Source organism: Cannabis sativa, chromosome 6 (assembly GCF_029168945.1).
Source record: "Cannabis sativa cultivar Pink pepper isolate KNU-18-1 chromosome 6, ASM2916894v1, whole genome shotgun sequence".
Taxonomy (NCBI): Eukaryota; Viridiplantae; Streptophyta; class Magnoliopsida; order Rosales; family Cannabaceae; genus Cannabis; species Cannabis sativa.
This window is the reverse complement of record NC_083606.1, coordinates 17,551,211-17,578,220: the sequence shown is the minus strand read 5'-3', so window position 1 is coordinate 17,578,220 and position 27,010 is coordinate 17,551,211. Positions and strand designations below refer to the sequence as shown.

General features: G+C 37.5%; 4 protein-coding genes across 4 annotated transcripts; all 4 read right to left on the bottom strand.

The window, feature by feature from the left end:
* Window positions 1-292: 292 nt before the first annotated feature.
* LOC133039185 (uncharacterized) lies at window positions 293-1,413 on the bottom strand. Its single transcript, XM_061118019.1, has 2 exons — window positions 1,165-1,413; window positions 293-1,092 (listed from the first exon to the last, which is right to left on the bottom strand). The coding sequence occupies exon 2, from the start codon at window positions 1,088-1,090 to the stop codon at window positions 293-295; it is 798 nt and encodes a 265-aa protein (XP_060974002.1). The 5' UTR covers window positions 1,091-1,092; window positions 1,165-1,413.
* Window positions 1,414-11,463: 10,050 nt separating this feature from the next.
* LOC133038805 (uncharacterized) lies at window positions 11,464-12,998 on the bottom strand. The gene is made up of 3 exons (XM_061117136.1): window positions 12,365-12,998; window positions 12,158-12,256; window positions 11,464-12,079 (listed from the first exon to the last, which is right to left on the bottom strand). The coding sequence occupies exons 1-3, from the start codon at window positions 12,419-12,421 to the stop codon at window positions 11,795-11,797; spliced, it is 441 nt and encodes a 146-aa protein (XP_060973119.1). The 5' UTR covers window positions 12,422-12,998; the 3' UTR covers window positions 11,464-11,794.
* Window positions 12,999-13,349: 351 nt separating this feature from the next.
* LOC133039184 (uncharacterized) lies at window positions 13,350-14,788 on the bottom strand. Its single transcript, XM_061118018.1, has 4 exons — window positions 14,361-14,788; window positions 14,174-14,264; window positions 13,909-14,098; window positions 13,350-13,846 (listed from the first exon to the last, which is right to left on the bottom strand). Exons 1-4 carry the CDS (start codon window positions 14,780-14,782, stop codon window positions 13,350-13,352), a joined length of 1,200 nt encoding a protein of 399 aa, XP_060974001.1. The 5' UTR covers window positions 14,783-14,788.
* A 252-nt stretch (window positions 14,789-15,040) lies between these two features.
* Window positions 15,041-26,860, bottom strand: LOC133039183 (uncharacterized). Its single transcript, XM_061118017.1, has 2 exons — window positions 26,327-26,860; window positions 15,041-16,228 (listed from the first exon to the last, which is right to left on the bottom strand). Exons 1-2 carry the CDS (start codon window positions 26,858-26,860, stop codon window positions 15,041-15,043), a joined length of 1,722 nt encoding a protein of 573 aa, XP_060974000.1.
* Window positions 26,861-27,010: the final 150 nt, after the last annotated feature.

The window sequence follows — 27,010 nt, the reverse complement described above, 5'->3', positions numbered from 1 at the left end:
TTACCGAGTTTTTCCTACTTTATTACACCAAGCTGTAATTAAAATCGCATATATATATATATATAATTGCATTCACACCAAGCTGTGATCAAAGTTAAATATATATAAAATCGCAAGTACCCGTGTACTGCGTAAATATTAAAATGTAAGCTATCCCTGCGAGGATAGAAAAATGTGTCCAAAAAGTAAGATAAAATTCTCTAAGTACAGAAGTACGAGTACCCGTGTACCGCATATATATAAAAAAAAAGAGTAAGAGTGAAATTAAACAACAACATAAGATAGAAAATAATCAAACGCCTGGAGCAATGGGAGTAGTCTCATCAGGAGCAGCCTCGTCTGCAATCTTGCTCACGACTTCATTCTCGACCTCTTCAGCCTGTACTCCCTCGGTTTCATCAGGAAGGTTACCCTGAGTCTGGGTAGGAGACATCGCGCGAAAGGCTTCAGCCATTTCTGCAGCTTCGGCTCCAAGCAGCGAGAAGTCGAAGTCAGGGACCTTGGAAAGAGTAGTGTAAATGTAGTCAGACACGGCCTGATCGTACTGTTTCTTCCCACTCTCTTTCTCAGCCTCCAAGTCGCGAGCCATCTCAGCGATCGTGTCCTGCGACTTCTTGAGCTCGAGCTCCACCTGTTCTTTTGCCCTGTTGACTTCCTCGAGTCCCTTCTCCTTGGCCTTGTTAAGCTCCTCCATCCTCGCCACCTCCTGCTTCAGCTTCTTTATGTTCTCTTGAAAATGGACGTTCTGCCTCTTCAGCGAATCAGTTTCCTTCGAAGGAGTAGCCGCGGCTTTCATGAACAAAGCCATGGATTGCACGGCCAGTTCAGTAGATCGAGAAGCAAGATCCTCGTAAGGAATCTCAGCCAGTAATTTTTCCTGCATGGCCAGAAAATCGCGAGCACGAACAGGAGAGTCGATGACGACTTTCTTCCCCTTGTCCTGAGTAGTCTTAGCCAACTTCTTGGAGGAATCTGCAGCAAGCGAAGTCATCACATCGCTCTTCCTCTTCTGGGCAACGACCGGCGAAGTCGCTGGTGTTCCACCCTTTTGCTTGATCTTCAGGACAGGGGCAGACTTCAAGAAAGTCATGTCTACAAGCACAAAGAACAGATAAGTAACAATCACAATCCTACCCGTCAATTTATAGCAAAAGGACGAATTACCTGAAGTTTGTCGAGGAGTTTGCTTAGAAAGACGTTTATCTATCCGCTCCTGCTGTTTCTCAGATGGTTCTTTATATACTGGCTCCCGTTGAAGACTCGCGTTCTCAGGGATCAGTTTGTGTTCTCGCAATTTGGCAGTCGTACACAGTAATCGCCAGTCGCGATCTTGTACCGGAAGACTCCCAAGAATTTCAGCTACCCCCTTCTTATTCGCGTCAAGCGTTGGTCGAGCTGGTCTATCTGCGATGACAACAAAAAAAAACGAGTTAGCAAAAGATCTCGAAAAACAAAGTAACAGATTTTATCTAAGTCAACAAATATGCGACATACTGGGTCTGCGATTAAAGTCGGTCCTGATCCCAGGAACCTTAAAAACATAAAACCATTTCGACTTCCAGTCGCCCATATTCGAGACCATCCCCTCAACACCGTTTATTTCAGAAGTCGCCCATTTACTAAAGCAAAAGAAGCCATTATGAAGACCCACGCTCTTTATGTCATAGAAGTAACTAAACTCCTCTACTGACGGAGCCCTATGGGCGTACTCCATGTACATCGCATAGAATGCTAGAACAGTGCGATAACTGTTGGGTGTTAGCTGAAAAGGCGATACGTCATAACGTCTGAGAATGGCTGCGACGAAAGGATGAAACGGGACCGATACACCACATCGAAGAATGGGTATTGAGATGACCACGTCCTCTGTAGGGATGATCGCAGGGTTGGTGAACGGAAGATGCGCTCTCTGAGAGGGTTTGGGACTTTGAAACGCGAGTCGCAACAAATTCAACCTCACGAAGGTAGTGAAGTCAGATTTGACAACTCTCGAGACTAGGTCTTCGCATGAGAAGGGTTCGTTCAATTGGGAGTCGTCGACTGAGTCCGTCCCACTCCCTTCCGCTTCCTCTTCTTCCTCACCTGATTCGCGGACCGGAGTAGTCCATTCCTCCTCCACCTCCTCGACCTCGATGTCGGGAGCGTGTCTCGTATGGATGAGGTAGTCGCGTGCTGACACTGTGGATTCGCTATCTCGGATATCGATTGTCCCAGGTTCAGCGAGCTCCTGTACCATCCTCTCGATGTCTACAGAAGACATCGGACCTAACTCTATCTCCGCAGCCTCCATTTCGGAGATGTCCGTAGGGAGAAAACTGTCTCTCTCTTGTGACGACTCCCCGTCAAAAGCGCGACCTCCTGAGCCGAGCTGCTGGCTGTCCGATAGATCGCTCATCTGAAAGATAGAAGATCTTTTCAGCGTGATGGATGTGTGGAAAAATAAAGGTAAGTGATCTCACCCGCAGTAGAGTATAAAAGTCGCATTCGACAAGAAAGTCAGGCTCCATGCGAACACTGACCCTCCTATCAGCATGCGAGAAGAAATGTAACTATCTTTGGGCGAGTAATTCACGCATCCTTGGTTATGCGGTATACCTCCAGAAACGGCTGGGCGTATCGCAGTGACTCAAGAAGTATGCATTTTCGAGCATAACCCTGAAGTTACTACGAGACACCCACCGTTTCGAGACAACCTACCAACCAAAGAGTACGATCATTCGAGTATTAACGCACGTCAACAAATGGCTGGGTGTATCTCAGTATCTCAAGGGACATATATTCGCATATATAGCCATTAGAATACTGTGACACACCCACCATTTGGAATGGCAATTAATGCTCTCACCACTCAGCCCGCGACATGTAAAGATTCTAAAAAGTCTAGTCAACAGTTAAAGCGGAAATAAGTCTTGGAAATATGCGATTATTCAAGCTGTTCAACCGAATACCCGCGAACATTCAAATTGTTCATCCGAATGTCCACGAGCATTCGAGACGTGAATCAGTGCCTATGAATTGTATACGGTTATGTCAGTTTACAGGTCCTACACTATGAATGTTACCCAGTTTCATGGACCCAGAACACATAAATACCCACTAGCATACACTCCTAAAAGTTTTCAAAAACATCCTAACCCAGAAAACAAAGCACATTATCTCCAAAAACAGAAAGCGAAAATGCAGTGATTTAGAAGCTAACCTTTAGTTTTGATTCCTGCGGTTATTCTCGATCACTTCTGAGAATGAAAATGTTGTGGAAAGTGGCAGAAAATCTGGGAGTGGATTTTGTCTGAAGTATATGCACTGGAGGGAAGTTAAGAGAAAAGAGGGAAAAATGGGAAATTTGATTCGTATCAAAGCGTTTAAATACCCATATCCCTTATTAATTGGGATCGTGACACGTGGCAGTCAGAATGCCTAAGGTCGCCCAATCTAACGGCCAATTATGGCCACGCCTACACGAAAGCCGAAGGGTTTTGTGACGTGGCATCCTAGAGATAATGAAAATTAATCATTACAGCCGTCATTTTTCGAAACCCTCGATGGGACAACCAAAAGGTCACCTCCTCGTGACAACCTTTCACCTGTCTCTCGAGCAATAGTTTCCCTCAGTGACCGCTCTAGTCACGTCGCGAAACTAGGGGCATGTGTTATAGTGAGATTTCTCTCACCTAGAAACTCGAGACCAGACCCCTCTTTAAGAGGACACGTGTATTCAGATTCCCAATGAAAGCTGAAATGTCCGTGAGAGACTTCTCGAAGTTTAGACCTCGCCCAGGATAAAACAAGCGAGATATTGCGGGTGCGACCTAATTCACACCGCATAACCGTAATCCTCATCACGCAGGGTAGACCCAACTCGCATATGTCAGAACATGTGCGAGTGCCTCCCTCTATACCTCCGCGACGAGTATGGAGACCGATGCCCTATGAGGTAGTTTTGGTCTCAGCGACCCAACAGCCCTAACAGACCAGTATAAGTTCGCATGTCCAGATGTTACCAGTTTCAATATGTGACGTCTACAACGGGCGATTACTTAAGGACGCAGACGTTCCAAACGTATGTGCGATCCTACGAGCTCAACAGACGGTACATGAACGGTCAACTCGCAGATGCGAAAGACGCATACGTTGATGAATTCAGTAACTGTCATACATTTATTAATGTTAACGTTGTTTGAGTTTAGTCATTGCAATTCAATGTGTAAATAATGGATTAACAATAAATGTGATCCTCATGTAACCGATTGGGCACCTGCTTTGTATATAAAGGGGTGATCCACCGTGAAAATGCACCTACGAATCCCTTGCTACAGTGGACTAAGCAGAACGAAATCTGACTGAACCACTATAATTCACCGTCTCATTTATTTTTCCAGCTTTGTTGTTTACTCTCGCATTCCTATTCGAGTACTCGCCATTCTAGGTTGAATACTCGCATTTGTCATCTCTCAAATTATTCTCTCTTTTTCCAGTTAAATTGTACTTTTTGGTGTTGCGAAATATCAGTAACAACAAAAAGTATGCATCAAAAAAGAGCGTATGTATAAACATCCTGACCCAAAGGGCAGGTCCAAAAAGAAAAATATATGTGCGTCAAAAAAGATCATATATATATAAAATCCTGGCCCTAAGGGCAGGTAAAAAAAAATATATACAAAGGGCCCGGGGACAGGCCTTACTCATTGTCTCCCCTTAGAAAATAAAACAGCTATTAAATAAAGATTGTCTTAAATAAAAGCAAAATAGCTGTAAATAAAAAAAAAAAAAAGAGAGAGAGATATGAAAAATCTTGGTTGAAATGGGCTGGATTCGGAACGACCTAATCAATGCGAGGAGGAAGGCGAGGACCAATGCGCGCCTCAAGCATGGCGTCAAGCTTCTTCTTCTTCTCCCGGAATTTGGCAATCATCTCCGAAGGTTTTGGGTAGAAGTCAAGCTTGATACTCTGGCCATTTGTCGACCAGGCCATTTAGACGCCATCATCGAAACGCTTGATGCAACGGCTGCAGGAGATAGGGGAGAGGAGCTCATCTTTCTTAGCCTTTTTCAAGGCTTGGACTTTAAAGTCCTTGAGCTCCTTCAGCTCCACGGCCAAGTTAGCCCTGGACTCCAAGTCCGCCTGGTGCAGTTCCTCTAAAGACCTCACCTTGGCAACCATCTCGTCTAAGGCCTCCTTGGCCTCCCAAAGCTCGCGTTTGGCCTTGGCGACAGCCTCGCCCTCCTCCCTCAACGCTTCCTAGTGCTTCGCCTCCAGCCTATCCCTTCGAAGGACCTCCTCTCGGATCATCGCCTCCGCTTGGGCTTCCCTTTGCTTAGCCTCTTCCTTGAACTTGGCCTTAGAAGGGGCCTCCTGCCGCGCAACCTCCTCTTGGAGCGCCCGCCTTTCAGCAGACAGGTCCTGCAGGATCTTCACGACTTCGTCTATGCCCCCAAATTCGGACAAGACGAAGCCGTGATTAATTATGGTTTTGGAAAGGCGGCCGGCGTCTGCAGTAATCTGGAAAAGGAAGCAAGAGTGAGTGAAGGCCTTAAATAAAATAATGAGAAAAGAAGTAAATCACAAAGTACTTACCGCGACCAAGGAGTGGCTGAGATCCTGAACTTGGAAGACGGAGTTCAAGGATGCTCAAGCAGCGTACCGCTTAGGCGTGCACCGAGTCAGCTGGGAGACGTACTCACCGGTCATCTCAGCGGCAAAAGGAGCCAAGGTAGGCTCGAGGAAACGGTTGAACCAGTCCGTCAGGGGGTCCAGGTTTAGATCCCACGGGTTCTGAAAGTTCTCCTCGTTGAGGGAATTTTGCACCTTCTCTCGCAAAACACTCCTCAAGGCCTCCACCTCAGCATGCCCCCGAGAGTACTCGTCAAGGGCGTAATTGTACTTGGCTATCCGAAGCTCTTGCCTCGCCTCATCTCCGGGGACCGGAGTCAACACAATGCCGTGAGGCACTATAAACTGTCCGCCTTGGGAGGGATCCCGGAATCATGGCTCGGGGCCGGAGTGTCCACCCTCCGCGGCCTTTTGGAGGATTCCTCTACAACCATCTTGCCTTTGCGCTTGCGCACGAGAGCAACCTCTTGCTCTTCTTCACTTTCTTCAACTTCCCCAGGAAGAGCCCATTACTCTTCTTGACCTTCTTTAGCTTCCTCAAGAAGTACCTCCTCCTCATCCACTAAGTCAATAGTGTTTGGAGGGGCATTGGAAGAAGCCTTCACGGGGGTGACCATCCGGGAAGAAGTGGGAGGAAGGGAAGCAGCATCAGGACTGTGGGCTCCAGCAAGGGTGGCCAAGATCGCCTCCATGGGATTAGCTGCTGCAACAAGAGAAAAGAGTTGTGTTAGAATATCTGTGAAAGCAGTGAACACTTAAAAAAGTAATCAAGCTAGTCCTACCCTGACTCTCTAATTCGGCCCTAGCAAAGTCCCGAATCTTAGCACTGGCCGCATCGTCCCCGAGATAGCTGTCCGAGGGACGGAACCAGCTAGAAGAAAGATAGGTCGAAGGATCCAAGAGAACGGGCACCGGAGGTCCAGAGCCCATCCGGGACCGACCCAAATAATCTCCTAAGTTGGAGAAATAATACTCCTTTGCATGATCCCCCCACCGAGTAGAGAGCATCCTAAACTTAAAGAGACGTTCATCGAACCCTACAGGCCTAAGGCTAGCGTACTCACGGACAGGAGGGACGTAATGAATTGTTAAAGGAGACTTACCAGAACCGGAAGTGCTGGCATCAGGAGCCCCCGTATTCGGCATCTGGACAGTAGGCCTTGGTCTGGGGGCCCTCCTCTCAATCAGGCTCCCAATGCGAAGGGGCCTCCCGGCAGTCGCCTAGGTCCTCCTCTCGACCGGGCTCCCAACGCGAAGCGGCCTCCCAGCAGTCGCTTGGGCCTTAGTGTAAGCCTTCTCCTGGGCCTTCCGGTAGAGGTACTCTCAGTACTCCTCTTCCGCTGTGGCAATGATCTCCTCCCGGAAGGTCTTCTCCGCGGTCGGAACCCTTACGTTCGGGCAGATAACCTTGGAAAGGTTGGAGTCTTCCACCGACTGGTGTCCCAAGATCAGCTTGGCCTTCCGGCAATTCTCCGTCGTGACCAACCCCCCGACGTCAAGGTCCTTCTTGTCATATGTGGCGAAGGTCTTGGCCCGTTGGAGGAAGAGCTGAGCAGGCGCAATCCGCTCATAAGGAGGGATCCTAACCCACTCTGTGAGAAGCTCCGGATGTTCCACAGCAAGGAACCCAGAGGAAAAGAAGAAGCGGTGACGGTACTCCTTGACGTGCTTTTGCTGGTTGAAGGGGACCGGGCCCTCATTCAAAGGGTGGGCCCAGAAGCCATAAAAGTCGTCCTTAAGTTTGTCCCCCTTCTTGGGGACAGAAACGAGTTCATAAAAATATAATATTTCTGCTGGACTGGGAGAGCCCCAGCCCCGGGCAGCGTAAAAAATAAATAAGCCTGAAAGTAGGCAGTAAGCTTGTGGAATAAGTTGGTATGGCGCAAGGCCGACAAATACAAGGAAATTAATGAAATAATCCTGAAGGGGAAGCATAGCCCCGGTCATCAAATGTGTCTGGCTCCAAGCTCCGAAGCCTCCGTAATTGTGATTGGGCGTCTCCGCGTCGCGGGGCGGCCGGTGGTACGTCCCGGAAGTAGCAGGCTTGATGCCGGCCACCACCACAATATGCTCCAACTGATGAGGGCAAGTTAAAGTGGAGTGAAGCTCGGCCGCTTCCCACCCCGTGGCACGAGGCTTATACCCCTCCTGGGCGACGGCTACCATCATCATCTCTTCTAGGGTGGCCAGGTGCTTTCCTTTCTTGGAAGATTTGGAACCAGAAGTAGACATTTTGGTTCTGAAAAAGATTTAAAATTCCAGTAGTCAGGCCCCATAACAAACCCTAAATCAAAAAAGGGAATGGGGGTCCCCTAACCGCTGGAAAGAGGCCCCCTCCAGACGGTTGTCAACAAGAAAGCCTCAAAAGGTTTTTCTGGACAAAAGTCGGGTGCAAGAATCTTACAGATAGTGACATTACACATAAGCAAAGAAAGGAAAAGAAAGAGAAAGGGTAAAAATCGAGAAAGACAAAGTCTTCTCTGTACCCTTAAAGGTCATCACGCAAAGAACAGATGGGCCTTTGAAAAAATATAATGTGCAAAATAAGAGTGACTCAAACACAAGAAAAGAGAAATCTAAACGTGTTACACAAAAACTCAAGGCAAAAAATTCCCAGAAACTTCGAACATTAAACCCAGAAAAAGAAGATGAACAGTAAAGCATGCCATGATAATGCGAAAAACTTACATAAAATGTTAGAACTGAGAGTTGTTGTTGATCGACGACGAAATGTTGATTGACAGTAACGAATGAAGGTTAGTAAGAAACCTATGGTGTTTGAAGGTTTCCTGGTTTGAGGGTTTTCTTTCTCTTTGAAAAATTCGAAGAAATTTGGTGAAAGGCTGAAAGTAACCAAAATGAAAGAAGAATAGTGGCTTTTATAGGCAAAAGTGCATGTGGAACAGGCACGATCACCTACCAATCGTACGGTTGGGAAGGCACACGATTTGCATTCCCAAGATCCAACGGCTAGATTGATTTGTAATCAAGGCGGTGGAAACGCTTGAGTGTCCGTCTGACACCCATTAATGCGCCGTATCAATTAATGGACGTGAAACGAATCGACGCCTGCAAAAAGTGAATCGCTGCAGTAATGGCTATCATTAATTACACCTTCACGCGCCCACAGCACGTGCCAAGAAACCGAGGAGCCGACCGGAGGCATCTGAACAAGCCTTGTTCATTTTTCAATTAAACAAGGCTTGGGGTAAATATTGCCCCTGATTTTGCCCAATATACGTGGAACAACCACACAGGGACACGTGGACACGAAGACCTTAACATTCAAATTAATGGCTAAGTCTTTGTAAAGAAAGGTGTTATCCGGGACCTTCCTCCCGGAGAAGGCATACAAAGTCCTCCATGCTCCCGGAGACCTAAATGATATCAAAGCACCTCCGGGAGATGTCAGGCTTCCACTGAGCAGTCATCTCGCATTTAATGCCGCATGAGAGGAAGCGTGTTGGAACTGCCACACGCAATAAAATCTGACGACACAACCCCCGATCTGCACCTACAAGGCTATGACCACTTAAGTCTAATGACGGCTACACTGTGAAGAATCACATCAGTCAAAAGGCAATAAGGACAATCCACATAAAATCCCTACAGCACCTAGGGATTTGACCATGCATTACCCATGGTATATTCATTGGGACTACCCAACTTTATTGATAGCTACAGAAATACATGTACTATAATTCTGGGAATCACCCCACAAAAACACTATAAATACCCCCTCAAAGCTCATTAATGGGGTCGAGAATTTTTGGGTTGCATAAGTGCAAGAAGAGTAGATACTCACAAAGAACATTCTCTTTGCATTAAATGCACTCATAAATATACAGACTCGTGGACTAAGGCTCATTAACGCCCCAACCACGTAAAAATCCTTCTCTTAATTTCTTATAGCTTTTTAATCTTTTATTATTTTATTGGTTGTCGAAAACCTCGGTCAACACAACCAAATTAGAATTTTAATTATTAAATTACTTACTAGTTATTAAAAAATGTAACAAGTTACTAGCTACTAGATTCTATAGTTAATTTTTTTAAAAAAATAACATATACATATATATAGGGACACGATTTTGTCCCGTGATGTACTTTCACGGAATGTATTCCGTGGTACATTAGATGGGTCTCAAGATACATTAGATGGGTCTCAGGGTACGTTACCATTTTTTAACCCTAATTACCCCTAGATCAACCCCAGCCCTCAGATCAAATAACTCCCCATCTAACGGTTGTCGTACATCACGGAATACATTCCGTGAAAGTACATCACGGGACAAAATCGTGTCCCTACATATACAATCAATTATATATCACACTAACATAATTTTAAAAACTTTAATTCTAAACTAATTAAATCCCTACTACTTCATTCTCATTCACAACAAATATATATATACAATACATTTACACAAAATATACACAAATAGTATATACACAATATATATAAAAATACATATTCAATAATAAAACACAAAATATATGCATATATATTATTATATATATCAAGTTATAAATATTTACCTTATAAACGTAATTCAGCGATAAATTACGACAAAAATCGGGTCACCTATAGCACACACAATATAATATTAATAAAATGAAAAAATTCCAAAAAAAATTTAAAAAAAAGGAAATAATATTAATGTACATTAATAAAATGAATAGAAAGCATATTTATACATTAATAGACGTTGGCATTCAACGTTTTCTCCGCTAAAATCGATAGCCGGAGTTATACCACTACCTTTTTTTAAAATAGGTTCAGGTACAGTGTAAATGGGTGAAAAAACAAAACTTTTTTAGTGTATGAGATTAGATATTAAAAATAGAAAATTTAAAGACAAAAATGGGATGAAATGGTGAAGAAATGAGGGAGATAGGGTGGTTTTTAATCGTGGTCGGTGAGGGTTTCGTGGGTTTTCAGGGGGTCTAGTGGCTGCTAGTTATCGTGTGAAGAAGAAAAAGTGGGGAAGAAGAAGGTGACATAGGGCTGTTTATATAAACTCTATGCCGTCAGTTACTAGCAAAGAACCGACGGCATAGGTGCACACGTGTCAATAAAGTGTTCACATATCACTACAACATTTATCACTAATAGCGGCGGACCTCTCCGCCGCTATTAGTATCATTCCTGGCCGCTAAAGGGTAATAGCGGCGGACCTCGGCCGCTATTGGTCCGCCGCTATTGCTTGGCCGCTATTAATAGTATTAGCGGCCAAAAACAGGGTCCGCCGCTAATAATATTAATAGCGGCGGAGCAATAGCGGCGGGACCCCGCCGCTATTGCCCTTTGTCAGTTTCGTGTTTCGAGACTGACAAAGGGCAATAGCGGCGGGGTCCCGCCGCTATTGCTCCGCCGCTAATACCCATTAGAATAAAAAAAAATAACAAATATTTATAAATAATAAATAATAATAAATATATATTAATCTTATATAAAAATAAATAATTAATTATTTATACGAATATTTAATAAATAAATCTAATTAATATAATTAAAACAATTTAATAAAATTTATTAATAATTTAAAATTGTCTCCAAAGTAATTAACTTTAACATATTAATCCTAATAAAATATTGTCTCAAAATTAAACTAAATTATTACAAAACATAAATAAATTATTCATTAACATCTTCATTCAGGTCTCTAATTATGAAGTCTTGATCTGGATTATTTTCGGTACGAGTCCCCGAAGCCCGTGGCGGAGAAGGCACATACGCTTGGTCTGATGATAAACCCAGCGTTAAATTACCGAGCTCAGCTTGGTTGAAAATGGGAGTTGAAAAAAATTGGTTCTCCTGCGATGAACTCCCAAATAATCATAAATCAGCAAAGTTTGAGCCGAGCGGAGGAGACTCTGACGGTGTTCGGTATAAGAACTGATTTCCCATTGGCGGAGCAGACTGTTGTTGCTGCTGAGGAAACTGCTGAGGAAAAGATTGGGGTTGCTGCTGCAAAAAATTTTCAAATTGCTGCTGTGACAAATTTTGGAATTGTTGTTGCGAGGAAGGCTGAAATTGTGGTTGCGAAGGAGGTTGTTGTTGCTGTTCCGGAGGAGCGGCATGACTCTGAGAAGACGAACCACCAGGCGACTGCGACTGACTATACGTTTGAATGAAATTGTCAAAACGTGGGTTAAATATTTGGGCACGTTGTTCAGGCGTCAAATTACCCCCCAAGTGGCACGCATAGCTGAGAATATATCTGCCACAGTGCTCATCATTTCAGTAGTTGGTTGGGGAGGCACCGTTGATTGAGTTTGAGGGATTGGTTTCTTTCCTTTGCCCTTGAGCCTTTTACCCACGCCTCTTTGATAGTCAGATCTTTGGCCTAGAATTGTTTCCATAACGTCAAACTGATAACCAGTATCAGATTCAGATTCAGTCCCAGTATCGCTCTGGGATTGTCGTTCCAGTCGCTTCCTATCAAGCTCCTTGATCAGTTCCTCCTATTTAAATCAAAATTATTAGAATATGTAATTAATATAAAATATAAATTTTAATAATAAATCATTTTAATCACTTACATAATCTTTTGCAGCTAATTCATTAACGAAAGTTCCAGACGGTTTTTTCACATGGATCTCCTTCCATGCTTCAACTACATGCTCTCCAGGAGGACCCCCCTATACAAATATAAACAATTAAATTAGTTTATTATAAGAAAGAAATATTATTAACTATTAAAGAATTTTTTTTATGAAACATTTAACAATTAAAGAATTAATACATACCATTCCGTGGCGTATGGACGCCAACGATTTTGTGCCTTGCGTTGTTGGATATTTCATTAGTTGCCGATTCGATTTATTTTTAGTTGAACGATTCAAAAATGCCTCGCTAACGAACAATTCGCAAACCGGTTTCCAAGTCTCGGTATTCAAGTAGTCAGGGGGGGAATTTGAGCACTGTGTCCCAATCTTCTGGTTTTTTGTAATGTTGTTTGAAATGCTTGTGTCTGAGTGTCTTTCGCTCACTATACCGCTCCGCCATCACCGAATATAAAGTCCCCATAAGTAGGTCTCGATGGGGATTCCCATCGATATCAAAGTAGAACTATGTAATAAAAGTAATTTAAAGTTATGTTAATTTATAAATGAGGACATAAAATTATTACAACTTTTAATAATTAAAAATCACTCACTCTAATTCGATTGAGCACTTGATCCTTGTATTGTTGGGGTACATCAGAAAAATTTAGATGACCACCCGGGCACAACATGCTTACTTGTTGGCCAAGAAATCGAACATAATTGCTTGCTTCAGTGCCAACAACTTTGCCTGTTTCAAGATCTACCTCCACCGGTAAGGGCTTACCAGCATCTCTCCTTTTTTTCGAGATTAGCGTTTGCGGCAACCCCACGACCCTTTCTGACCGGAGGTGGAACTATATATATTCGAGGAAAAAATAATTTTATTAGTAAATCATACATTCACTATTTATATTCAGAACAATTGTAGATTTGAAAAAATATGAAACCTGCTTCGCAAGACGACGGTACCCTAGAAGGATCAGGGGGATCCCTGCCATCACCATCCCCACCGTGGTATGTCGCTAACGTAGCTGACATTTTACTTTACTTTGAAGACGGAAAAAAATGTAAGAATTCACAAATGTGAAACACATAATTGAAATATCACACAAATGTTAATGCGAAAGAAATAAAATAGTCCTTTAATTGTAAAAAATTTAAGTAACAAATGTTTACAAAATAAAAGTTACACTGAAGAATCACTATCATTTCCATCATTCACTAAGTTTACATTTTCATCCTCCACATGTTCAACTAGTAAATCATCTACTTCTTCAGCAACATAATTTTCATCAAGTTCATTATTCTCTATCTCAGAATCCACTAACTGATCGGATGATTCAACAATTACTGGAGGTTCATTCGATTGCATAATCAACTCTCCAAGATCAACTGTCAACACAAAATTGGCAGAGTTAGAATCACTAACAACATCTACATCAGTCTCATCTTCGTTGTCAGTAATGTCCCAAATTTGTCGATGGCTAATATCTTCAACAACCTTCCAATCGCGACCTCTGAGTGGATCTTCAAGATAGAAAACTTGCTTCGCCTGGTTAGCAAGGATGTACGGTTCATCTTGATACCAATATCCACGAGTATTTATACTAGTTATATTATTTTCAGTGATTGTCTTCTTTCTTAATGGATTAGTGTTATACCATTTACATTCAAACAATGACACTGTATATGCACCAGTATAAGATATAGTGATTACATCTTCAAGTGTGCCGTAATAATTAAACCCTTCAGTTCCAAGAATACGGTAACACCACTATTTTGTGTCTTCCGCTTTTGGTCTCGCTTTGATGCAATAAACCGAACACCATTCACTACACAACCTTCGTAAAATGTTGCTAAGTAATCGGACCCGGAAGCGAGAGCGAGTAACTCATCACCATTTTGTAAAGTTCCAAGCTTGTGCAACTCATATATCTAAATACATAAAATGTATTAATATGAGAGGAATATAAATGATTGAATTAAAACTTTACAATTTTGTCGTTATACCTTCTTATGAAACCACGGACGGAAAGTTTGCCTATGCAAGACATCGTGATTACCATTAGGATATTCATGCCTGATCTTGTCCAAATGTTCACTGTAAAGTATGATAATGTCAAGATACGATAGAGGGAGATAGAAAATAAAAACTAAAAATTTAATAAAATAATTTATAAAAATGTAACAAACTTACTCTAAGTAAGCTTGGATTTCAGGAGAATTTTGAAGAATGTACCACTCAGCTTTTTCACGACTGATATGATCAAGAGGCTTGATAAGTCCGCTAGTTAAAGGACGAGATTGAGAATTAAAAACTGAGAGATAGCGACAAACAGAAGGCGCATCTTCATTTCGATCAAGCCGATTAAATCTTGTTTCACACCCTTTAAAGTACATTGAACAAAAGGTTACTGCCTCATCAGCAACATAACCTTCTGCAATTGACCCTTCAGGACGTGCCTTATTTCCCACATAATTCTTCAATTTTTTCATGTACCTTTCAAAAGGATACATCCATCTCATAAAGACCGGGCCACCCAATATCGCTTCTTCAGGCAAATGCAATACCAAGTGTATCATTATGTCAAAAAAAGCTGGAGGAAAAATCAATTCCATCTTGCACAATAACGAAATTAAATTATTTTGAGCATCCTCCATATCTTTTACATTTAGAGTTCTAGAGCATAATCGACAAAAAAATTACACACCGAGTAATAGTTGTTGCAAAGTTGTCACGAGGTAGAAATTTACGGACACCAACCGCTAGTACTCGCTGCATAATGACATGACAATCGTGGGATTTTAACCCAATAATGTTAGACTCATCTGGAGAAACTTTGCTCTTTAAATTTGAACAGAAGCCATCGGGAAACTTTATTCCTTTAATAACTGACAAAAAAGTTGTCTTTTCTCACGAGTCAAAACATAAGGAGCATGCGGTTTCATTAGCCTCCCATTCCCATCTTCATAAATCCACAACGATTCCCTAATACCCATCTTCTTTAAATCATGGCGCGCATTGGTTGTGTCCTTTGATTTATCATTATCCAAGATGGTTCCTAGGAGACTATCACACACATTCTTCTCAACATGCATCACATCAATGTTGTGTTTTAAAATATTCGTGCTCCAATACTCCAACTCGTAGAAAATACTTTTTTTCCTCCAATTACAATTTTCTGCAACTCTTCTACGTTTCACGCCCCCAAAATTTTCATGATGTCCGGGAATTTGGGGTTCGAGAGCATTAACTTGTGATAATATTTCTTCACAAGTAAATCGTCTTGGAGGAGGTCTTCTTTCAACTTTACCATCAAATCGAGTATCCCTTCTCATTGCATGGTTACTTGGCAAGAACCTTCGATGACCAACATATGATGTCTTCCCGATCACTCGAATGGACGTCGTGCCTTCATTACAAGTAGGGCAAGCTTTGTAACCTTGACCACTCCACCCAGACAAGCTACTACGAGCAGGAAAATCATTCACTGTCCACAAAAGCGCAGCACGCATGGTGAACATCGAGTTGGTCGAACTATCTCTCGTTGCTACCCCATTATTCCACAACTCCTTTAATTCATCCACCAAAGGTCTTAAAAATATATCCATGTCTTTACCTGGAGATTTTGCACCAGGAATTAGGGTAGAGAGCAAAAAATAATTATCTTTCATACATAACCAAGGTGGTAGATTATAGTTAGCCAACACCACTGGCCACATGCTGTATGCAAGACTCATGTTGCCAAATGGATTAAATCCATCAGCAGCTAACCCAAGTCGAACATTTCTTGGGTCCCTTGCAAACTCGGGATGTTTTGCATCAAAGTCTTTCCAAGCTAAACCATCGACCGGGTGTCGCAACACCCCATCATCTTTTGATTTTCCAGTATGATGCCATATCATGCTTTTCGCTGTAATCCTCGAACTATATAATCTTTTAAGTCGAGGTGTCAACGGAAAGTATCGCATGACTTTGCAAGGAACTTTTTTTCCTTTCCCGTTCTCGGAAGTAACCCAACGACTAGTTCCGCAAACTGGACAAGCCTCCTTGGATGCATTTTCCTTATAAAATAAGCAACAATTTGTTGGGTTTAATGCCCTAAATAAAACTCATTTCAATATAATCAAATTTACTTATTAATATAGATCAGAAACAACATTTAATGTTGCATGGTTCACATGATTTATTTCTTGATTATATGTACATAATGTATAAATTCATCTGAAACCCTTTTCACATACTTGATCCTGTTTATTGTGCCGTCAACACATTGGAAAGTAAACATGACTATGTGAATAAAGTTTCCTAGATTTATCAGACACAGGGTTTTACTGATATGATAATCTACAACAAGAGTTTACTTGTATTTGGAGAAATACTATGTTCTTTCCAGAACATTGGTTAAAGTAAAGCTTAGGTTGGATGCATGGAGTATGCATCGGAAGGGACCGATATTGAACTTTGACTTAGATTTATTAAACTTACCGTAATATCTATTCAAGTCAATATCGCCAAGTTGATCCTAGATCAAATGATCTTAATCCTGATATGATTAGGCTCAATCTTGAAAGGCTATTCGTGTTCTTTGATTTGTTAGTTAAGCCTACTTTTAGGTCAGGGTGATACGTACATTTTGGGAACACGGTAGTGCAATTGAGTGGGAGCGCTAGCATAAACATGGAATCTATAGCTTCTATCTGGCGAATAGTAAGCAAAGGATGATCTCCTTCGAGCTTGACCAAACGAACATAAATGGTGGAGTACTCATTTCACATAAGCTGAAATATCATTTATACGGGGTCAAGTGTTTTAAGGAATAAATACATTGTAGGGTGTAACGGTAATTTAATCCCTTTACAGTGTAGATCATTCATATAGAGGATCATTGATCACATTAGGATTATAACAATGGATAACTAATGATGTGTCTATATGGTGGAACATATAGAGCATTCTATATACTGGGAGTGCAATTCTAAGTTCTATGCGTGGATTCAACGAAGAATTAATAAGTTAGTGAATTTTAGTGCTAAATTCTTGATCTACTTATTGGAAGCTCGGTTATATAGACCCATGGTCCCCCCACTAGTTGAGATAATATTGCTTGTAAGACTCATGTAATTGGTTTTGATTAATCAATTATAATTCACGAATTAGACTATGTCTATTTGTGAAATTTTCACTAAGTAAGGGCGAAATTGTAAAGAAAGAGTTTATAGGGGCATATTTGTTAATTATGATACTTTGTATGGTTCAATTAATAAATATGATAAATGACAATATTATTTAATAATTATTTATAGTTATTAAATAGTTAGAATTGGCATTTAAATGATTGAATTAGGAAATTGGCATTTTTGAGAAAATCAGATACAAAAGGTGTTAAAATTGCAAAATTGCAAAGCCCAAGGCCCAATCCATTAAGTGTATGGTCGGCCACCTTTGTAGCTTTTTTAAATGTTTTTTTTTCATTATTTTAATGCCATATAATTCAAATCAAACCCTAGAGGAATGCTATAAATAGATAGTGAAGGCTTCAGGAAAAACACACTTTCTGAATCAGAAAAACCTGAGCCTCCACTCTCTTCTCTAGCCGCCACTCTCTCTCTCTTTTCTTCCTCAATATTTCGAACCTCTCTTAGTGATTAGAGTAGTGCCCACACACATCAAGTGATACCTCAATCATAGTGAGGAAGATCGTGAAGAAAGATCATCAGCAAAGGAGATTCAGCATCAAAGATTCAGAGAAAGAGATCCAGGTTCAGATATTGATAATGCTCTGCTACAGAAAGGAATCAAGGGCTAGATATCTGAACGGAAGGAGTCATATTATTCCGCTGCACCCAATGTAAGGTTTCTTAAACTTTATATGTGTTTATTTCATCGTTTTAGAAAGTTCATATTTAGGATGTTAATAAACATACTTGTGAGTAGATCTAAGATCCTGGTAAAATAATTTCCAACAACTGGCCTCAGAGCGATGGTAATTGATTTACTTGCAAGAAATTTGGACTTTAAAACGATTGTTTGTATGTTCTTTGGATGGTATCATGTTGTATTGAGTGTTATTTGATGATTGATTGATGTTTGTGAAATTTTCGTGAAAAATAATTGCGATTTTATCTCTGGAATTATTTTTATTGGATAGTATGGAAAAAATTAAGCAAGTTAGCCTTTTACAGAACTCAATTTGGATTTTATTTGAATTAGTTATGATTTTTTGAAGATTTGACAAAATCGGAAATTTGTCTTGATAGTTTCCTGCGATCGCAGAACTGTCCGTACAGTTTCGGATTTTTTCCTTTTTCTTCAATTTTTCATACTTTTTCATGGAATTAACTTCCAATTTTTTGTATTGTTTTGTATATATACTATTACTATTCCTAATTCAATTCTAATTATCATTTTGAATTAATTTAATTTTTTTTTTAAATTAATTCAAGATATTAGTGTAATTTGAATTCGAATAGAATTAGTATTTATCTTTTTGCTTAAAAATCTATCTTATTTTAAAATTTGATTATATCTTATCTTATTTTAAATTTAAAAATAAGATATTTATAATTATGTAATTTTTAAATGATATAAGATATTTTGCTAATTTTTTAAATTTTGTTATTTTATTTATTTAAATTAAATTTAAAATTTGAAAAAGATATTTATTTATCTTTTCTGATTTTTAATTTAATTTTTATTTATAAAATAACATTTAAAATTTAAAAGTAGTTAGCAAATTTTTTTTGAAATGATATTTAGGTTGGTTGAAACCTAATTTTTCAAAAATTGTAGGTTTAATTTTAAATTTTAATTTTTTTTTAAAAAAAAAAAAAAAATTTCGAATTTTTCAAATTTTTTTTAAATTTTTCGAAAAATTATTTTTTTATTTAATTAATTATTTTCGAAATTAAATATTTAATTTAAAATTAAATAAATCCTACATCCAACTATCCAACTAACCCTGTTGCAGGAGTATGTGTTTTAGCTTGTTTGTAAGTTTTCAAAACCTATTATTACTTGATTGCAAATAGCCATGGTTACTTTTTGCCAGATCTAATGATCTGATGGCTCCCTTGGTCAAGTTAATAATTTGTAACAGGTAAATTTTACAATCTTCTTTCATCTGTGTATGACCTAGCAACATGATAGGACCCATCCAAAGTGTGCCTGTGTGAGCCTATGTGTTTAATTTGATTATAGATACATATAGGTTGTTGTTGCTAAAATAAATTATCATAGTTCTTGATAGAATTTATTTAGGCCCATTTAGTTATTGGGCTTATTCAATGAATAACAGTTGTTCTTATTAAGGTTAAATTCCTCTCTTTTGGGCCTTGTGTGAGAGTTGGGAGCCATAGAAGTGGGTACGACATACCGAACTCAAAGACTCCCCCTCACACAAACCACCCCAATTGTGAAGGCCCATTTGCTCGATTTGAATGATCGTACTAGGTTAATTAAACTAGTTTAACCTAATAAAATTGATTAGCAACATAATTAATTTCATTTATTTTGAAATTAATTTAAGAAAAATATAGTTTAAGGAATTTTATATTCTAAGCTAAACTATATGTATTTTCTTGTATTTAATTAAATATAGAATTATAACCATCTAGATTCTTTCTGGAACTTAATTTAAATTTTTCATTAAATATTCCTATTTAAGTTGATATTTAGTTATCTTCAACTAACCAACTTAAATCTGAATATCTTTTGAATTCAAAATTTCAAAATTAAGTTGAGGAATTTTAGGCATTGGTTATTAAGATTCTTTAGATATTTTTTTTAAGTTAATATCTTTTTCAAATATTAACTTAAAATGGAATATTTTCAAATTAAGTGGTTACAACTTAATTTTTGATATTTAATTAAATTTAAATTTGAAAATATTTAAGTTCTAGATTTTTCTAGTACAACTTAAATTAGATATTTTTTCAAATTTTGTGGAAAAGATACTTAGTCAAATAAGATATTTTCTAGATAGTTATTTATAGACTACTTATTATTTCTAATATTAAATAGGAAAATATTATAAATTGTGAAATTAATTATTTATTAATTAATTTTGGTACAATTTATTTTAAATATATTTTTTCCTAGTATTAAACTAGAGATTAATAATTAAGCCTTCTCTACACTTAATTATTTATTTCTTGAATTTAATACATTTAATTAATTTGAAAATTAAATATCTAAGTTGATTTTTATCATCATACTTAAATATTTCTTTTTCATGACATTTAATTAAATAGAAAATTATTTTTAGTTGAAATTTATTTTTTTTTCAACTAAATTTAAATAATTTTCAAAATATATTTTTTCTTTATTTTATTAATCAATTTTCGAAATTGTATTTCTTAAATGCTAGAATTTCGAATTTTATCTTGAAAAAATAGATTAAGTTGTAAATTAATTATTTTAATTAATTCTTGGATCAACTTAAATCAATGATTTTTTCATTTATTGATTAATTTAAAATAAATTGAATTAAAGTATATTATTAGAAATAGAATTAATTAGTCAAAGGAAAATCTAGATAGGTGATATTTTTGCTTGAAGTATTTTTCTAGTGTATTTAATTAAATAGAAAATTAATATTTGAGTTGATTTTCATCATCATACTTAAATATTTGTAATTTTTCTTATATATTTAATTAAATAGGAAAATTATATTTTTTGTTGTAAATTAATTTTATTAATTAATTTTGGGCCAACATTAAATTAGAATAATTTTTCCAGGATTTATTTTTTATTTTAATATGCATTTTTCGAAAATTGTATTCTTATATACTTTAATTTTTCGAAATGCAATATATATTTATAGAAAATTAAATTTGAGTTGTAAATTAATTTAAATTAATTTTGTAACAACTTAAATATTTTTTTCTAAATATTTATTGGAAATTATTACTAAGATGGAAATAATTCATGTTATTTTCATATCCATCTAAGTAAAATTTATAAATATTAAATTAAAATTTATATTTAGAATTTTTCATTCTAAATTGGAAATTTTAAATAAATAAATATATATTTAAAATAAATAGAATAAATAAAGAGAATAAAAGAAAATACAACTCTTTTTAAATAATGAGCTTTATTATCAAGAGACATTCGATCTCCATTGTGGGTTTTACACCGCGTTTGTTTTAGTGAGTAATCCTCCCTAATGGAGGAACGTTCATTAGCAATTTCGCACCGTTTAACCTCGCATGATAAGTAGTTTGTAAGTGTTTTGTATGGTATGGATCACCCTAATGGTGGCGACCATACTTGACTTGCAAATTATGAAACAATGGTGGAAGCTCATAAGATAGAATTGCCTTGACTCTCGCCTAAACGGGACAACGCTGAGTTCCAATCTTGATCGAATAAAAGGTTGCTAGAATGTTTAACATTTTAGACGAGCTGACAACTCTATTCAATGAATGGTAGCTTTGACTCTCGCCTAAACGGGACACTGATATCAGTTTGTTGAAAACCTTGGAAATTATTTAGGATTGTAAGTTTTAGTATTTTCACTTGTCATTCCTACTTGCTATATGCTTATAATTTCTGAATTGTGTATGAATTTATATTGAACCATGTTATTTCTGTTATTAAGTTGTAGTTTAATTTCGAATCTTCATTGTTGGTCTAACTTGGCTTGTTTATCTAATGAGATAAATCCCTAGTGGATTTTCACCATTAGACATACATAATAGTGTTAGATCTCGAAAGATAAATATTGTATATGCGACATCTAGCTGTTCATCAATTGATGACACCTTAGACTAGTATTTTTACGATATGAAACAAGAAGATTATATAAATAAGATTACTTTGACTTTCGCTAATCGAAGCATCGTTGGATTCTTATTTTAAACGAAATTATCCTAATTCCTCTTAGCTTATTCATTTCGAATTAGCTTTCAAACATATCATTGGATGAATGGTCTATAAATCATTTCATGTCATTTTATATGACGCATATGATTATAATCCCGAAATTCTATTCCCAATTGATATAAATCCTCAATCTTAGAAATCTCCTACTTGTATGGGCAAATCTGACTTAGAGTTTGTATTAGTAGTCTTTGGTCCAAGATAGAATTACTCATAATATTTGGTATAAATTTAAGTCTTTGACTTTAATTTTAGATTCCAAATAGAAATTTTCTTATATTTCTAATTCCAGAATACCATACAGTTACACTTTTTCAAGTGTTTAATATCCATCTTCTATTAATGGATTAAACCGTATGGAATATGAGTTAGGTGATTCTGTGACCGGGATCCACTTGAAGTATTCTAAGAACTCTTTGATGTAACTAAACCTATGTCATCATAGACACTACCACATTTTCTTAATCTATGGCATTTGTATCTTGTTCATAGTGGATTTGACAAGATCAATCTCTCGCAAAGAGTTAATATGCTCGTATCCACCGAAAGTAGTTCATCTCATTCGCGAGATGAATGTACATTCAGGGGTGGATATGAGTTTTTCGTTGTATTCTTAAAACGATAACTCTAGATTATACCTTATGCAAAGAAATTTGAAATGTTTGAAAAATTTCATAAATTTCTAGCAATGGTTAAAACCATTAAGGTAAGTGGTTAAAGATCTTGCGAACTGATAGGGGTGGAGAAATAGTTAGTAGATATGCAGTTCAAAGATCATTAAATTGATTTTTGAATTATATCCAAACTTACCTCCCCAGAAATTTCGAGTTGCATGTTGATGATTAGTTACTAGTCGTTGCCTAAATCCTTCTATGGTAATACAATTTCAGAATGATGTAATGGTTGTATACTTAATGTAAATCATTACTAGATTCATGGATGACCTAATCAAAATCTTAAGAAAGGCTAGAACTGTTAACCATGGTTTGTTAGCTTTTCTAAGTGATTAGGGGTGGACCATCCCATTGTCAATAGATAAGAAAGTGTTTGTTCAAACAAATACTACTTTTCTAAGAAAATGACTAAGTCTGAAAAATAAGTAGCAAATAAAGGAGATATTTATTCTTGATTCCAAAAGTGTTCTATCATCTTATAACATATGATGATCCCACTGCCTCTGTTGTCTTGTCACAACCGAAGAGATCAATACCATTTAGTTTTCTTCGACATAATTCACGGTACCTTGTCGTAGTGGGAGAGTTTCTAGGAACTCACCTTCTTATGACTTGGGAGACACAAGTGATTAAAATCCATTGTGAGTTTAAACAAGTAATGGATTGTCAAGATAAGAAACTAAGAAGAAAGCCAATAGAACTATGGTTTAATCCATTCACATGGAATGACCTAAAGTTTTCTATTACAAGGACATAAAAGGAAATTTTCGTTAATAAGTCTATTCTATGGACTTAACAAAACTTCCCGTTCCTACTATTATAGGTTGAGTTTATCTAAACCTATGGCTTGTGGTATACCTGGTAATTACTTACTCTAATGCAAGCAACTTACTTTAGTAAGATGCTGAAGCATTTTCTTTCTAATGGCAATCTATAGAAGCTTCACAACTTCTTAGGTATAGATTTTATTTATCTAAGGAAAAGTCTTAACTATTCCAGAAAAGATAAAACCATGAAAGAATTTCTTACATCAACAGTGAGAGGTCTTAGATATGCTTTTGTATGCCTTAGACCAGACACCTCGTTGAGTGGGAGTAATGAGTAGGTATCGATTAATCCGGGAGAAGAACATTGGAAGACAATCAAGTAAATCCTAAGATAAAGAAGAGGAACTATATGTTAGTCAATAAGGGTGTGTTTAAAACTCTTAGACTACACCATATCGATTTCGAAATTTGCCTATGTGCTAGTAAATCTTTACGATAAGATGGTGATTACTTCCGGGGGTGGAATAGTGATTTCGGAGAAGTGTAAAAACCTATACGAAGTCTCTAGGTCTACCAGAGAGAGACCGAATGTTAAAGCTGCGGGGAAAGTTACTTATTCAGTCTAAGGAAAGTTCTATACATCTTTGGCACCATTCCAAATTGCCTTAAACTACTAGTGTTAATTTCCTGATTAACCAAAAGTAGTTGCCAAAGGTATAGAATCCAGTATCCCAAGAGAGTAGACATATAGAGAGGAATTTCACATTATCAATGGTTTTGTGATTAAGGAAGAGTAATGGTGGAGAAAAGGTTGTGTTTAATTTAACCTTTCAGATCCTATTACGAGGAGTTTACTACTACTACACTTGATTTGTATATCAAGGTGTTGAGATTATTTGAAACGCACTTTTTGTTTTATATTAGTGCAAGTGGGAGTTTGTTGGGTTTAATGCCCTAAATAAAACTCATTTCAATATAATCAAATTTACTTATTAATATAGATCAGAAACAACATTTAATGTTGCATGGTTCACATGATTTATTTCTTGATTATATGTACATAATGTATAAATTCATCTGAAACCCTTTTCACATACTTGATCTTTTTATTGTGCCGTCAACACATTGGAAAGTAAACATGACTATGTGAATAAAGTTTCCTAGATTTATCAGACACAGGGTTTTACTGATATGATAATCTACAACAAGAGTTTACTTGTATTTGGAGAAATACTATGTTCTTTCCAGAACATTGGTTAAAGTAAAGCTTAGGTTGGATGCATGGAGTATGCATCGGAAGGGACCGATATTGAACTTTGACTTAGATTTATTAAACTTACCGTAATATCTATTCAAGTCAATATCGCCAAGTTGATCCTAGATCAAATGATCTTAATCCTGATATGATTAGGCTCAATCTTGAAAGGCTATTCGTGTTCTTTGATTTGTTAGTTAAGCCTACTTTTAGGTCAGGGTGATACGTACATTTTGGGAACACGGTAGTGCAATTGAGTGGGAGCGCTAGCATAAACATGGAATCTATAGCTTCTATCTGGCGAATAGTAAGCAAAGGATGATCTCCTTCGAGCTTGACCAAACGAACATAAATGGTGGAGTACTCATTTCACATAAGCTGAAATATCATTTATACGGGGTCAAGTGTTTTAAGGAATAAATACATTGTAGGGTGTAACGGTAATTTAATCCCTTTACAGTGTAGATCATTCATATAGAGGATCATTGATCACATTAGGATTATAACAATGGATAACTAATGATGTGTCTATATGGTGGAACATATAGAGCATTCTATATACTGGGAGTGCAATTCTAAGTTCTATGCGTGGATTCAACGAAGAATTAATAAGTTAGTGAATTTTAGTGCTAAATTCTTGATCTACTTATTGGAAGCTCGGTTATATAGACCCATGGTCCCCCCACTAGTTGAGATAATATTGCTTGTAAGACTCATGTAATTGGTTTTGATTAATCAATTATAATTCACGAATTAGACTATGTCTATTTGTGAAATTTTCACTAAGTAAGGGCGAAATTGTAAAGAAAGAGTTTATAGGGGCATATTTGTTAATTATGATACTTTGTATGGTTCAATTAATAAATATGATAAATGACAATATTATTTAATAATTATTTATAGTTATTAAATAGTTAGAATTGGCATTTAAATGATTGAATTAGGAAATTGGCATTTTTGAGAAAATCAGATACAAAAGGTGTTAAAATTGCAAAATTGCAAAGCCCAAGGCCCAATCCATTAAGTGTATGGTCGGCCACCTTTGTAGCTTTTTTAAATGTTTTTTTTTCATTATTTTAATGCCATATAATTCAAATCAAACCCTAGAGGAATGCTATAAATAGATAGTGAAGGCTTCAGGAAAAACACACTTTCTGAATCAGAAAAACCTGAGCCTCCACTCTCTTCTCTAGCCGCCACTCTCTCTCTCTTTTCTTCCTCAATATTTCGAACCTCTCTTAGTGATTAGAGTAGTGCCCACACACATCAAGTGATACCTCAATCATAGTGAGGAAGATCGTGAAGAAAGATCATCAGCAAAGGAGATTCAGCATCAAAGATTCAGAGAAAGAGATCCAGGTTCAGATATTGATAATGCTCGCTACGTAAAGGAATCAAGGGCTAGATATCTGAACGGAAGGAGTCATATTATTCCGCTGCACCCAATGTAAGGTTTCTTAAACTTTATATGTGTTTATTTCATCGTTTTAGAAAGTTCATATTTAGGATGTTAATAAACATACTTGTGAGTAGATCTAAGATCCTGGTAAAATAATTTCCAACACAATTATACAAACAGACATCGATATTATCATAACCCAAGCCTAATTTCTTCAATCTCTTTTTTGCCTCGTAGTAAGTTGATGGAATATTATTTTCCTTCGGAAACGCAAACTTTAAAAGCTTCAATAATTCTTCAAAGATGTTATTAGGAATTTTTCCCCTAACTTTTAAATGCAATAGCTTTGCTAAAAAGTTAAGAGATGAAATCCAATCACAACCGGGATACAATTCAGCTTCAATTTCCTCAAATAAGTCATCAAATTCTGGGTTTGTGGTTGGTTGTTCATCTTCTCCTTGTGGTTCCTCAGTTGTCGAGGGAAAGAAGTCTTCTAAAATAGGAATCATTTCATCCTCTGATTCAACATCGGCAACTGCTACATCAACGACGGCATCCTCAGGCTCCCCGTGATAAATCCATTTCTCATATCCTTGCATAAAACCTCGATCAAATACGTGTGCTCTAACCCTATCTATTTTTTCAAACCTACTATTTATACATCTCACACAAGGACATCGTATTCCTCCATCACAATCCTTATGTTCTGATGCCATTGCTAAAAAGGCTTGTAGACCATTCCAAAATTCATGGCAACCACGATTTCTGATTTTGGTCCAAGACTTATCGATTGTTGCCATCTACAATTTCGACGACAAATGAAGTATTAAATATTTAAATTTTTGTAAAGTCTTATGAAATTTTAT